This window comes from Leiobunum rupestre, chromosome 7, assembly GCF_980474605.1.
Source record: "Leiobunum rupestre chromosome 7, qqLeiRupe1.1.hap1, whole genome shotgun sequence".
NCBI classification, from domain to species: domain Eukaryota; kingdom Metazoa; phylum Arthropoda; class Arachnida; order Opiliones; family Sclerosomatidae; genus Leiobunum; species Leiobunum rupestre.
In genome coordinates this window covers 53755763-53771362 of record NC_143390.1, presented here as the reverse complement: position 1 = coordinate 53771362, position 15600 = coordinate 53755763, and the positions used below count along the sequence as shown (strand labels likewise).

Here is a 15600-nt window from a genome sequence, read left to right as displayed (position 1 = left end):
AACCTAGGTACATATTGCTCACTGAAGTTTTTTCTCGATAAAATTTTAATATTTTTTTATTAGGGTGAATAGGTCACGTTGAGCTAAACATTTTGATTAGTATAACGATCTGAGCTCCGAGATAATATTGGCTCTTTTTGGGGTGATTGTAATTTTGTAGTTTCTTTTTTAATAATTTGATATTTTACCGGGAGAGAATGTCTAAGCTTAATGTTTATTCGATAACGAGGATATCTGAGTTTTAAGAGATTATTTTTTTCTAAATGTGAGCCTGCTTGATAAAAACTAAACCCAGAAATATGTTTGCATAGAATGACTAACGAGTCATTTACAAATGTTCAAAAAACTATCGTGCCTATGGCTACGTTCAGTAGCTTGCAACAAATTAAACGTTGCAGTGTTTCGGAACCGGTTTTCTACTGTACGCTTTTTTCCATTTCCGGTGTGACGTAGCGTTGCTGAACCGTTGCTGAAACATTTGAACCTGCTCTTCCAGCCGGTTTCTTCGTTGTTAAACGGAATCGTGACGTCACAGCACGCGGGGAGGCTAGCTGCGGACGACACCGCAGACGATATTTTATAAAAATTACAACAATCGTAAAAAAGCGTTCAACAAGACAGGATAAAAAGTCTCAACGGAATCAACGCAAACGTAAAACGGTATAAGACCGTTAAGCTTCACTGAACGTAGCCTATATTGGTCACGTTTTAACAAAATTAACTACCCATAGTCAAGAACAACGAAGTTCAAGTCTAAAGGGCGAGGTTTTTTCGCTTTTTTCCATCCATCGATATCTGGCGTGAATAACCTTGAAATCCTTTCAAGGTTGATCACGGTAGCGTAAACTATGAACAGAAGAACTAATACTATATCTCTGTTAAGTTGTTTAGTTTCAATTTAGGTTTTTCTGGCGCGGTCAGACAGTCAGTCACTTCTAATTGCCTTTATGTTTAATTTAGCTACTGTTTGTTCCAAAATATGGTAAATAAGCTATTCAATCGACCATAGAGAGACTGAGTGGCTTAGCTCCAAGAGCACGCGTCTATTCACGACGGACACTGGACTTGGTGGCGCTGCGGTGCCTACCCCTATAAGGGTGAAGCGTCTGCTAAATCTAGTAGTTTCTTCCACCACCGCTAAGAGCGCCACTGTGATTTCCGTCGCCAATAAGGGGAAATGTGGGACCATAACATATTTTATTTCGCCGCAGTCGGTTTCTGGCCACGTAACGTAACGAGATTCGACCAGTATTCTTAAGCCCCATTTTCATGCTCGCTGGTAGCGGGTAAAAATCGACAAAATCCGCTTCCGCTACACACTTTTTCACTTTCCGCGTCGATCTGTTTTAAACAGATATATTAGCTTTATTTTCACGCTTGCGAGTGGCGGATGCGAATTTTGACGATTTTTATCCGCTACCAGCGAGCATGAAAATGGGCCTTTAAAGTGCTTGTTGACGACTTCCGTGTGCTGCACTACCCCTTTGACCAGCCAGTCTATATTTCCCCGCAACGCGCGTGTAGTGAACAAGTCGATCCACACTATGAGCCTTTTGCGTCTTCAATTCTTCTGGCGCTTTTCCCGTCGATCGCGCGTCACGTTTATATACGGGAAGTGCGCAAATGTTTCAAGTATGAACGAGACGCGCCTAAGCGAGAAAAGCGCTCGAAGAAGCGAAAACCTCATAGTGTGAATCGACCTTTGACAATAGGGCGAGCAAAAAACGAGGAGGAACTATTAGAAGAGCACTGCGTGAAAAACGAGAACTGTTCGAAGTGACCGCGCAGCACCTGGTATTTCATTTCGAAACACAGCGACTGAACTTATTCATTAGGTGTCATACTTTTAGATATGATGTTACTTATTTTGGGATTGTACTGAAATTAAAGCTTGATTTCGAAAAACAATTTATTACATTTAATAATGACTACAGTATTAGCAAACCCAAGCTACATTTCAATCAATAATAAACTGATTAGTCGTCTTCTACAATATCTTGTTTTGTTAAAATGGCTTCTATTTGTGGCTGCCTAAATTCTTGATATAGTAAACAGTCCTGAACAGTAGTAATTCCGAGCCTCGCGCGCCTGGCTCTTTGTAGGGAGCCACCTTTTGAAAACATTCTTTCACAGCCCGCCGAAGTGGCGGGGGTAGACAAATGTCGTTTAGCTAACGGAGCTATCGGTCCATATTTTTGTTTGTTTTCTCTCCAATACGCTAATGGGCACATTAAATCGGGATTGGCTTGAACTTCAGTAATGTAATTATTAATAATTTCTCCTAAAGATCCTTTCTCTAATCTGCGCTTCTTTTTATGCATAAGAGCAAAACAGCTGGAATTTCGCTCAGCTGATTCCGTTTCATGGTCCTGGCTAGGTGGAACGAAAAATTCGACAGCGTAGGTTGTTAGCATTTCAACGGCGTCTTTTTTGCTTGGTGTTTTAAAGTGTGGGTAGGTATGCGCCCAAGGTGGAGAGCTGAAGTCTTCTATAAACATAAAAAATGGATACTAGAGACTAACTTCTTGTAAATGAGAATGGTTTCCGGAAACAATAGTTACCTTCAAAAATAAACAATTTTTGTCTCGGGTCCACCATTGCTGGTATCAAATAAAAGGGATCAGATAAGTGGGCAGCGAATCTCGATTCCAAATCTTTCAAAATATTATCGCGGAGTGCAACGAACTTCGTAGTGGTGTTGGCAAAAATATTTTCAAAAACTTCAAGTAATTTCATTACTACGATGGAAATTTGAGGTCCGTCTCCTTGCAAACAATCCGTAGCGACTTTCAGTGGGTTTAATAAATTGTGAATATCTTTAATTTTTGAAAATAATCCTGGTGATGGTGCACTTGTTATTCCATGTTTCGACAATGAATTGTCCTTGGTGTTTATAGCTTCCATTAGGGTCTTTGTAATTGCCGATCTCATTACCGGCTTGGAAAGATAAAACAAGCCGTAAATAAACAAGGATGGTTATTAAAGGATGCGAAATGTTTTTACAAAATCCAATTGTACAAGGCGTTCGATCGACGAAAAATAATTCCTGGGCGGGGATTTGGAGGGATAATGGCGAACGAGAATGTCCAAACATGATTGGTCATGGAATTCCCCTTGCACCACGGGTTGGACAAGCATGTTTTGGCTTTTCATGTCCGCCATGTCCACCATTTTTTAAACCAAAAACCCACTTTGGTTTTATTCTTGCCCTCTACCAAACGCCTGTTACGGTTGGGGATTTGAGGCGAAGGTTTTGTGACAACTAAAAGTAATCCTTGAAACAAGTATTATAACAGCGGATTACTACCAAAAACGTAGTGAAACTTACCTTTAGAAACCGTTCCATTGCGAAACATAAGGAGTTCCAACGTGTTTGCACTGGGCACACTAAATCCAGGCCACCCGACTTCGAACGCAATACCTCAGTCCACCTTGTTGATTTCCTGAAAAACATAATGACGCCGTGGACATAATCGCACACTGGCTTCGAAAAGGAATCAATTTTGAGATTGTTTACGACGACTATCTGGAGTGTATGGGCTACACAGCTTAGTCTATTCCACTTGGCTTTAGCAATTGTATCCTGTACAATTATCCAGCTGTTATCATTCCACGCTATATATAAACGATTAATCGAAATTTAAAATTACGTAATTTGCACCAAAGTTTTACAAGTAAATACCATCATCTAATTGGTAGCCGGAATCATCGTCGGACTCTTCGTCTTCCCAAGGTTCGGCATACAGCGCTTGTAAATTGAAAGCTTTTATCATATTACTCGCGTTGTCCGCACAGACTGTGACCATCTATTTTTAGATTAATAAAATCACTGTAGACATAGAGCGAGGCAAGACAAAAATCGTGTTAAATATCCCATTCCGAAATTAGCGCAAAGAGAGTATTAGACCTCGTGTTTACTAGGGTTAACCATGCTTTCAAGATATTTCGGCTCTGCCCAGGGCCGTGCAGAGATATTCTGCAGCCCGGGGCAAACGTCACTCGCGGGCCACCGTTAATAAGGCAATACAAGTCACAAGATGACTTAGGCCTGTGGTGGTGATGTGGGTGTTAGCTTATCAGAGTTATATTTGCACACCCCTCGAGCCTTCAATCGTTCTCATGCCCCCCCCCCCTGAGCTTCTTTGATGAGCCCTACAGCTATGGGCCCCCTATAAGTACCTCGTGTGGCCTTTTCGGTAGGGCCCCAGGGATTTTACCCCCCTGCGCTCCCACCCCCTGCACGGTCCTGCTTCTGCCTCTCGCTTTAGAAAGCGGCGGACTGGTTTTTTCGGATCTAGGTTAAATAATGAATTGTAGGTAATACTCCCTTTAAGATTACCTGTGTTGAAGCGATACTTAGATTACTAAGAATGTCCTCAAGTTTGGAAAGAATATTTTCCCCAGTATGTTTCTCTTCGAAATGTACGAAAGCAAGAGTTCGATGTTGAAGCTTAAACATATCGTCAATAAATTGACATTTTACTCCAAGGACAGCTTCCCTCGTTCGGGAGCTCCAAATATCTAATGTTAAGTGTATGTACGGAATATCTCGCAGAGTTTCCTTTAGCATTGGCGTTATATCGTTAGAAACAAAATTTTCTAAATCTCTCCTTACGGATCGACGTGACTGAAGGTTGATATGCGGTAGGAACAAGCACATAAATGCTTTAAAAGCCTTTCCTTCGACAAATCGAAGCGGAAGACCGTCGACAGCGACTAGGTCTACCATACATTGCTTGAAACATAATTGCTGAGCTGAAGTTAAAGACGTCTTTTCAACTTGTTTCAGTGGTAGATCGTGCGATTTAAGAAAACAACTGTTACTTCCCAAGTCACGAGGGTAAAGCGAAACATCTTTGTGTTTTTTCTGAAATGTCCGTACAAGCGTCGTGAATTTATTGAATGTTTAATTAAAGTCAAGTAAACGTACCTGCAAGTGTCTTTCGAAGTTTCCCGCTCCGTCTCCTCTTTTCCTTTCGTTGCATAATTTACAAGTAAGAACTTTATTGGGACCAGGGACATTGGTACCAGTAATTGGCACTGAACCATCGTAGACGTAAAACATATTTAGCTTACGCTTGCCGAAATTCCCGGAGTTAAATTTTTCCGTAAAAGAAGGGCACATAACTAAATCGATATTTTTCACGTCTACTGATTTTAAATTGTTCCCTGAACCTAAACTATCGGCGTCAACGTGGTCGTCTTCGTCTGACATTGTTAAGATCTACTCTAATGTGACCGCGATTCGTAAGTTCTTACGTGCAATGTTCATACTCTTCTGTCTTATTTTTTGTGAAGGAAAAAAACGCTTAAAAACTGATAATTTATAAAGTCCAGATAATATTTGTAAACGATATTTCTGAGCAAATAATGTGTGTATTTTTTAAAACTAACTCAAAACTCGGTTCGTATGAATTTTTCAAAGAATAAAGTCGTCGTTAAAAAAATATTTTTTTAACGTTTGAATCGGTGCCAAAAATACTATTCTCGTAGATAACAACGGTATCTGAGGGCTTCAATATTAATTGAAATATTCACGACGTGAACGCCGTTCATAACTCCTTTCAAATAAATCCATATCAGTAATTTTTAACAAGATAATATGTTTATTTAATATTGTTTGGATTTGAGAACACGGTTTTGTAAATTTTAGTTCATTCGTCGTTCTCCGTTGTATTATCACGGTACGAAGTGGTAACGCAATAATATTAGTAAACTTTCAAATCTCACTCACTCATTTCAATATATTTAGGGGCGAAGTTTCCTCGACCTATGAAATTGTATCTCGCTATCCTATATTTTCTGAAATAATACTGGTCATGGACCGTGATTGAGCTGAAAACGCCCATCTTTGCTCTGAAGGGCTCTTAATACGTTTTGAACTTCCAAAATAAATTAATGTACTAAGTTACGTTTAAAAGAACCTTTTGTAACAATTCCAATATATATATATATATATATATATATATATTTATATATATATATATATATATATATAAAACCGTGATAAATAGTAAAACCCACTTATTTTTCAATTAATACATTTCAGATACACAAATTAATTAAATAAAAGTATTTAAATAAGAATTGCTTCACTAAATTATGCATTTGTACTTTAAATAATACCTGATTTTGAAATTATATTAGAATAATTATATTGTTAAACTTCTTTCATTTTTAAAAATGTAGTAGAAAATGAAAGATATTTTAATTAAAACATTTCTTAATTTCTTTATTACCTAAAAATATTTACAATATTTACAAATTTTTATATTGTTTAACTTCTTTCATTTTTAAAAATGTAATTGCTTGACTTAAATAAAGCGTGAAAATTATTAGTTTCAAATGATATTTACAAATCTTATCAACTCTAAAGTCCATTTTTCAGGTATTAGTAAGTATTTCATACAAACTAACTTCTAAAATATGGATTTAGTTCGTAAATAAAATTCTTTTAAATTACTTTGAAGGACTCTTTATACGTTTTGAACTTGAATAATATTAAAAACAATAATCTAAGATACCCTTTAAAGTTAAATTCCTTTAGTTTATCAGTAAAACCACTTACTTTAAGTATTTTTTAATCCGTTCGGTCTAATAGTAGATTACGCACCTATAATCCATGATGTTTTCATTTAAATTCAAATTATAACGAATTGAAAGTTTGAAGAAAATATTAATTTAGTTTGTAAATGAAATCCTTTTATAGTACTCTGAAGGGCTCTTAATACGTTTTGAACTTCCAAAATAAATTAATGTACTAAGTTACGATTAAAAGAACCTTTTGTAACAATTCCAATATATATATATATATATAAAAAACCGTGATAAATAGTAAAACCCACTTATTTTTCAATAAATACATTTCAGATACACAAATTAATTAAATAAAAGTATTTAAATAAGAATTGCTTCACTAAATTATGCATTTGTACTTTAAATAATACCTGATTTTGAAATTATATTAGAATAATTATATTGTTAAACTTCTTTCATTTTTAAAAATGTAGTAGAAAATGAAAGATATTTTAATTAAAACATTTCTTAATTTCTTTATTACCTAAAAATATTTACAATATTTACAAATTTTTATATTGTTTAACTTCTTTCATTTTTAAAAATGTAATTGCTTGACTTAAATAAAGCGTGAAAATTATTAGTTTCAAATGATATTTACAAATCTTATCAACTCTAAAGTCTGTTTGTTTTATTTAAAAAATAGGCTTGTTCACTTTCGATTATTTAAACATTTAACAATTTTTATTTAACTATTGGTTATTTAAATAAATACCACTTTTATTCAAATAAATGCTTGGTTGGGTAAAAAACACAATTAAATAAGTTAAAATGATATTCTTTTTATCAACGTTTTTTAAATAAATCGGAAAATTTGTGGATAAAAATTAATCGACTGCCGAACACTAGAAGCAATTCTAATTTAAATGCGTATATTTAAATAGGAAAAAATGAACGATTCGATCGGAGGCATATCATTAATTTAACGTATTGAACGTAGAGTAAGAGGCTTTTGTAGTAATTACTACATATATTTGCATTTCAGAAATCTATTTTAACATATTGAACGCCAAGAAAAGAGGCTTTTGTAGTATTTACTACCTATATTTGCATTTCAGAAATCTATTTTAACATATTGAACGCCAAGAAAAGAGGCTTTTGTAGTATTTACTACCTATATTTACATATTGGAATGTAATTTAACGTATTGAAGGTAGAGTATAGAGATTTTGTAGTATTTACTACCTACATTTGCATTTCAGAAATCTATTTTAACATATTGAACGCCAAGAAAAGAGGCTTTTGTAGTATTTTTCCTCCTATATTTACATATTGGAATGTAATTTAACGTATTGAAGGTAAAGTATAGAGATTTTGTAGTATTTTACTACCTATATTGGCATTTCGGAAGTATATTTTAACGTGTTGAATGTAGAGTATAGAGAGTGTTGTAGTATTTTTCTTCCTACGTGACTACACCGGAAACGTGTCTGTGTTATTCGCTTTAGTAATCAAGCCGACTCTGAACATATGTTTTACTCTTTATTCTACGAGGTTTAAACATACACCATTTCAGTACATTCTTAACTTATTCCATACGCTATTTAAAACACATGCGATAAAGATAACGAGGAAACAAGTTAACTCTGAACATATATGTTATGCTCTATACGTGAAGGATGTTGTAAGCTTAAATTCATAATGGTTAATGTGTAGTATTTTTCTACCTTTTTACATTTTATAGTATTTCTTTATCTATATTTGTGTATCGGAAATGTATTTTAACGTATCGAACGTAGAGTAAATTTTTTTTATATTTTCTTTATATATTTGCGTATCAGAGTTGTGTGTTGTCGTATTAAAAGAAGAAAAAGGAACTTTTCATAGTGTTATTCTACCTATTTACATATCGGAAATGTATTTATATTTTACCGTATTTAAAATATAGGTAATTGTTTTTATTGGCTTGACTTAATTAAAGCGTGAAAGTTATTAGTTTCAAAATGATATTTACAAATCTTATCCACACAAATTTAATTTAATTTTAATTTTAGTGTTTTATAGTATCTTTCTGACTATATTTGTGTATAAGAATTATATTTTACCGTATTTAAATAGTAATAAAAGCGAATTGAAAGTTTGAAGAAAATATGAATTAAGTTCGTAAATAAAATCCTTTTATAGTACTTTGAAGGACTCTTAATACGTTTTCAACTTGAATAAAATTAAAAACAATAATCTAAGATACCCTTTAAAGTTAAATTCCTTTAGAGTTTATCAGTAAAACCACTTTAAGTATTTTTTCAATCCTTATACCTATATTTACATATTGGAATTGTTACAAAAGGTTCTTTTAAACGTAACTTAGTACACTAATTAAGTATTTTTAATTTACCGTAATTAAAATATAGGTAAGTGGTTTTTATCTTATTTTATACCTACGGAAGCGATAAATAAATTAAAGCAATAAATTTTTGGAGTTTGGAGATGGGTGGAAAAAAAAATAAGGCTCTTCGTTTTTCCAACTGCTTTTCTGATGTACCCAAAAATGGACCAAAATAGACCAAAAGTACCCTTAAAACGACCAAAGTCACCATTTTCGGCCCTATGTACCCCATTTCGGACCAAAAGTACCCCAAACTGGACCTATTAGCTTTATTGTAATGTTAAACTCCCATAGAGATTCCCCTAAAAAGAAAAAAAACTTGCGGTCCAATTTTGGGTACATGAATTATTTCGGAGAGGGAATCCATGTTTTAAATTCAAATTAACCGCGCGCCCGGGCAATCCGCGCCTCCCAGGTAATCCGCGCACGCGCGCGCTATCTTCCTGCCTAGGTTATCAAGTATCATACAACTTACATAATTTCCACTTATTTCGTACGATAAAACGCGATCGAGATATTCGTTTTAAGAAATACTCGTGAGATTGGTTCAAGTGTCAAGCATATTTAAGTACTACAATGATATTAAAATGAAGTTTAAAAATATTTCCATTCTACTTTAACAACGAATATTCCATGACGTCAAAACACTCTTAAATTCAAATTAACCGCGTCCCCCGGGGTAATCTGCGCACGCGCCGCCTAGGTTATCACTTTTTACATCATTTCAACTTATTCCGTACGATAAAGCTTGATAAGATATACGTTCAAGTATCTTTCGAGATAAGCGTAGATAAATGAACAAGTTGGCCTGGACACAATATGTTGATATACGGGAAAACAAATCGTCGCGAGAAATACCCAAAATACATTGACTTTTCGACGATTTTACCCCCATTTCACCCCTTAAATCCCGGACCCCGATCCCGAACCTGACCCCGACCCCGGGGTCGGAGCCTCGCCCTTACTTTCCTTCTACTGTCCTGAACTACTTGAAATCCCAACTAAACCTCCCCTTCTACGAAGTCCCTTACTTTCACACTAACTCCCCTTCTACGAATTTAACACTAACCCGTTAAAAAAGTTTAAAGATCAGGACGGGTGCAAGGAACTCAAGAGTTTAGATAAGGGAAGCAAAGGGATGGATGCCGAGAAAAAAAATTGAAAGCCTAGACAGGCCGAAATAATAACCATGTCAGGTTAGTTGGAAATCAGGCCCTTAACTTTGAGTTAAAATTTCAAAGCTCTAGAGCTAACCGTTCTCGATTTTTTAGGAACATGACATACAAATAAATACGTAAATAAAAGGACAAACTTTAAGACTTATAGTTATAGATTACTGCTTTACCTCTACACTGTGTGCATGTTTCAGCTCTTTCAGGTGCAACAGCCCCCAACCAAAAAAATTACGCACTCTTATAATTTTTTAATTTTAATTTTTAATCTATATAGATCTACCTCTACACTGCAAGTTTCAGCTCTGTCAGGTGAACAGGGGGGGGTCGTTTTCAGAAATAACAAATAAGTGTGATCAGAAGTATCAGCTAAGAGTGATTAGAAATAACAAATAAGTGTGGCCGTGGATATATATTGGTTATGTCACCGGCGTTGCAGGATGCTCTGTATAGAGCAAACAAACTTAACACCGTCGTACGTTTTGTTTTTAATCTATATTACTGCCTAATGGACGAAATCTTACCCACCAAAGAGGATTTTCTTTGGTTATACGCTTTTGGCATCGCCAGTAGCCAGAAACAATCGTATACATTCACGTGAATATTTCCAAGCTAATCGAAGTTAAATTTTTAAATTTCGATTTCTATTTGGTGGTCTTTTGATGTGTATCACATTTGAATTTCTAGGTGGTTTTATCTTTAATTGTCTTGTTTTAAAATTCAAATAACCCCAGTAGCACGAATTCGTCAAAATGTCACCGTCGGTCGATGTCAACCTGACAGATGGCCCGTCCATAAAAACCCAGCTTGGGAACCCATATTTTACGACCAGAAGACTGTATATCAGTCGGCCCGACGGGTTTCTAAACATACGCCTCCTCATTTAACCTTACGGGCCGACTTGGTCATCGATGTACAGGCAAAAAAGGTTATTATGACTGCGTTATATCAAAGCAACAATCTTTACGTTGTTGAAGGTTATGTACAGAAATAACAAGAGAAACAAGAAGTAACAACAGCAAGTCATATAACCACCCGTGATGATGAAAATCTTTGGCATCAGCGTCTGGGCCATCCGAGTGTCCCTAAAAGGAAAAATTAACAATAATAATTTTATTCCATTAAGAAAAGCAGTAATTATATGATTAGTGGGTTACCAAGATTCAAAGGGGACCTTACAGTTTGTATACCATGTAAGCTTTCAAAATCAACCAAAGCACTATCGAAATAGATTGGAGATATAGTTTCAACTAGACCGTTGGAGCTTGTACATAGTGAACTAAGGGGTCCATCGCCAAAAGTATCCAGAGGAGGAGCCTTTTACTTTGTGAGCTTTATTGATGACTACCCAAGAAGAGTAAGAACTAATTTTTTGGAATCGAAGAAGAATGTACTATATACTTATTTGAGTTTTAAGAAATTTGCTGAATTACAGACTGGCCATAAACTCACGAAATAGCGAATGGATAATGGTTTAGAATTCTGTTCTAAGGCTTTCGAGCGATTCTGTCAACTCGATGGCGTAGAGCTCCAGAGAACGAACTCTTATGCCCCACAAATGAACGGCATCGCCGACAGATTCAATAGGACGGTTTTACATGGAGTACGCACTCTGTTAAGGGATTCCGAATTATCACAAAAGATGTCGGCCGAAACCCTACGCACTTGTGTATTTGAACAATCGACTTCCCCATTCCAAGTGAACAAACGTCGTTTCAGAAGAAAAATGGAGTGGTAGAAAAATCTCTGGAGAGAATCTTAAGCGTTTAAGTGTCTTCCTTTTTCACATCTTCATAAACCCCAACGAAATAAATTAGAAGATAGAGCGATGTCTTGTGTTCTGATTGGTTTTGCGACGTCCCCTAAGGGATATCGAATATGGTTTCCGATTCAAGACCAGATACAAGAAACAAAACATGTGTCCTTTGATGAATCTAAAGAAGGATTAAGAGTCATCAAGGACTCTTTGCCAAAGAAAAGGTATGAACACGATTATATAGCCTGAGATATTGCCTGATGGATCTGACAATGATTCTGACAGTGAAAACGCTGAACCAACAGATGACCCCACTTACTCCGTAGTATTTGAAGATACAACTTCAGATACAGGTCAGATAGAAGAATAACCTAAGGAGTTACCTACAATGGCTAAACCCTCCGGAAATGAATTAAGGCCTGATAATAGATGTAGATATTGAAGCACACCTATCTGAGCTATGGACAGTACTCAAGCAAAAGAATGGCATGAAACCATGACAGATGAACTAGCGACTTTTCAACAACGGGATGTTTTCGAGGTTGTACCCAAGCCGACGTCCATTGGAGAGATTGTGTGACATAAAGCAAAGCTTGTGGCACAAGGCTATACGCAAACCCAAGGATATGTTTATAATTTAACTTACGCTCCAGTAGTTAATTTTACCTTAATACGTATATGCATTCTGATATTCATTGTCTGTCTTGGGTGGTGTCATCGGCATCTAGATATAAAGTGTGTCTACCTGTATGGTCATTTAGATGAAGATATATATGTTAAATAACCAGATGGTTTTTCACAACTAGGAAAAGAGAATAATGTTTGGTGATTTAAAAAAGGATTATAAGGCCTCAAGCCAAATAATAACCAATGGTATTCTGAATTATATGCGACCTTGATCAACCTCGGCTACACCCGAATACCAGGATGTAACTGCATTTATAGATAAAAAATGGAAGCCGTATTAATTGTTTACGTGGATGATATAATTTTAATTGCAGAATCGAGTAGTCATATGAAGAGTCTCCTTGGCACTCTACAAGCAGCATATGATATATCAGATTTGGGTCCACTTCGATACTTTCTAGGTGTCGAGTTTGAATTTCCTAGACCAGGTGAAGCAATCATGCATCAGAGACGATTTTTAGAGAAGATTAGAAAGGAATAATAATCAGCTAGGCTAATACCCAAGGCACCACCTTAGGCCTAAGTCGTCAAGCGACTTTTGAAGCCTTTAATTCAGGTGGCTGGGTTACAATGCGTAGGAGGGTGGTGGGAAGCCCGGCATGCCAACAGCTCCCTACACTAACTATTACCGTTAACCTCAACAAGTTTTTATGGAAGGGGAAACCGAAGAGCTCGGGGAAAAACCCCTTAAACCAGTGGCGAAAGAACTTGCAAACTCAACGCAGAAGGAGTTGTTCCGAGTTTTCACCCAGTGCCACAAGCTGGGATCGAACCCGACTCCTCTTGCGAAAGTGCTAACCACTCCGCCACCCCAGGAATTTGAGATAGAACCTGTTGTAATAGGGATCAGACCGTATTCAAAGAGTATAAAAGTTTATTACATAGCCGAGAAGAATATGATATTCCAATCTCGTTACATTGGCTTATATACAAAGCAATTTAGTTTTTTATAATTTGTTTCCCGTCTTTTGCCGGTAGGCACGCTAACGCCACTACATGGCACGAATTTCAATTATAACCAGGCGACGATCCCGTGAAGCGGGCGAGTCGTCGCCTGGTTATATATAGGTATCTCGACTTTTATCATTAAACTCGTTGCCATCCATTCCAGTAATGTCGCAGTAGAAAACTTTTCCCTGTCTTGATTTTGCGAATATTATAAAGTAGTTGAATATTTGGGAGTATTCGGACACATAATCATCAAGGACAGTAAGGACTGACTGATTCAAAATAATCTGGTCTCCGGCCACTTGATATCAAAGAAGTACGCCACTACTCCGACCAAGAGAATGTTTTTACAAGGTTTCTTTTATTCTGTGGTCCCCACAGTCGCATGGCTTAGACAAATATACCGCACTAGTCCAATAACAGCATTGTATACCAATTCCATTAATGTAGCAGCACGAAACCTTTACTGACTTAGTAGATGAATATTTGGCACTACTCCCATCAAGAAAATGTTTTTACAATCTTTCATATTCTTCAGTCCCCACAGTCTGCTTTGCATTGTTAAACCACTAATGTTACAGTACAAAAACGTTTTCTCTCTTGATTGTTACAACAGCTTATAGTAAACGAATAATTAGTAGTGTCTGTGAAGTAAAATATTGTTGTCTAGTCAAAGCAAGCCAAACAATTAATCATTAACTCCCAGTCCTATAGATGATTAGTTGTAAACTTTCAACATAACTTAAGATAATTTTAAAATGTATAAAACTAATACATATTTAAAACCCTAACTGCATTAGAAGAAACTACAATATACGGGTAAGGGGGCTCTTTCTAAATTAAAAAAATACAAATAGTAAAAATAATAAAATTATAAACGAAACCTAATCCTAATGCTCTGTTACTTACTTTAGGTCATTAAATTATCAACTTTTCATAAACCTTTCTAATGTGATAAATTGCATTTTCTAAACAGAAAAAAAAGATTGCAGGGTTTGTCTCATACATCACTCGTATTCCAGTTCATTTCTTACCCTCCCATAACTTAAACAAGTTGGCAAGCCAAAATATACCTCTCCTCGGAAGAATTGTCCCTAGCGCTATTAATTTCTCGAGATAACCCTTAAAGATAGATCTCTGCAATTCAGAGTTATTTAATAAAAACGTAATCCAGGTTCAATCCCGCCCGGTATAAAATTTTAATTATAATTAAAATAATTGAGACGAAACAACCGAGTATAATTTATTCAGAATATTATAAATTAAGTAGTAACAACAGTGAGTTAGACGTACTAAAACAATGCACAATTGGATTTAACCCTATTTACGGTACAAGTTTATCAGTTAAATATAATACGAAGCCAATTTTAATGAAAGAAATATCTACAGAGGGTATTTGTATTTTTCTCGCTTACGAAATACTTGCCGCATCTTTAACGCTCATTTTATTTTAAATTAAACATCTTAATCAGTCGAGAAAACATTTAAAATAAATTACGAAGTAATGACGACCCAGTTAAAAACCAGACCAACATAAGTGTAAGCGCGCGATGTATACAACTCGATAAAAATATACGACTGAAAAAACGAAATAAAATACAAATAAAACGAAAGATATTTAAAATTAAAAAAACTGATCCTAATAAAACGTGAAAATACCCTTCACGTCACGCACATTCGAAATACGCAGAAGTAACGTTATACTATATCCAGTTTCAAATATTAGAGTATCAAAAAATAAAAATTACTAATAGAAAAATACACAATAACAACCCAATCAATCAGATTTCAGAAACAAAACTCATAGAAAAATATTATAACGCAGTCAAGCAATCAGACTTCAGAATCAAAATAATTCATAGAAAAATATTATAACGCAGTCAAGCAAAAAATTAGTTCAAATACTTAGAAATTAAGCAATAGAAAATATAATATAATATAATATGGACTGTGAGAAGGATGATAAAATACGCGTATTTTATCATCCTTCTCACAGTCCATAGGTGGTTTCTTCTAACTTAATTTATCGTATATACTATTCTCCACCACACTCCCCCTTTTCGGCTTTCCGTTGCTATATGCAACGCGTTTTGAAATTTTTTATGTTTAGGCTTAGTTTCTCTTTTCGATTTGAT

At 35.5% G+C, this 15600-nt stretch overlaps 1 protein-coding gene across 1 annotated transcript; it reads right to left on the bottom strand.

Moving 5' to 3' along the window:
- Positions 1-1976: 1976 nt before the first annotated feature.
- Positions 1977-5215, bottom strand: LOC149937452 (uncharacterized). The gene is made up of 6 exons (XM_090153767.1): positions 4931-5215; positions 4340-4867; positions 3683-3806; positions 3422-3615; positions 2562-2937; positions 1977-2488 (listed from the first exon to the last, which is right to left on the bottom strand). The coding sequence occupies exons 1-6, from the start codon at positions 5213-5215 to the stop codon at positions 1977-1979; spliced, it is 2019 nt and encodes a 672-aa protein (XP_090009893.1).
- Positions 5216-15600: the final 10385 nt, after the last annotated feature.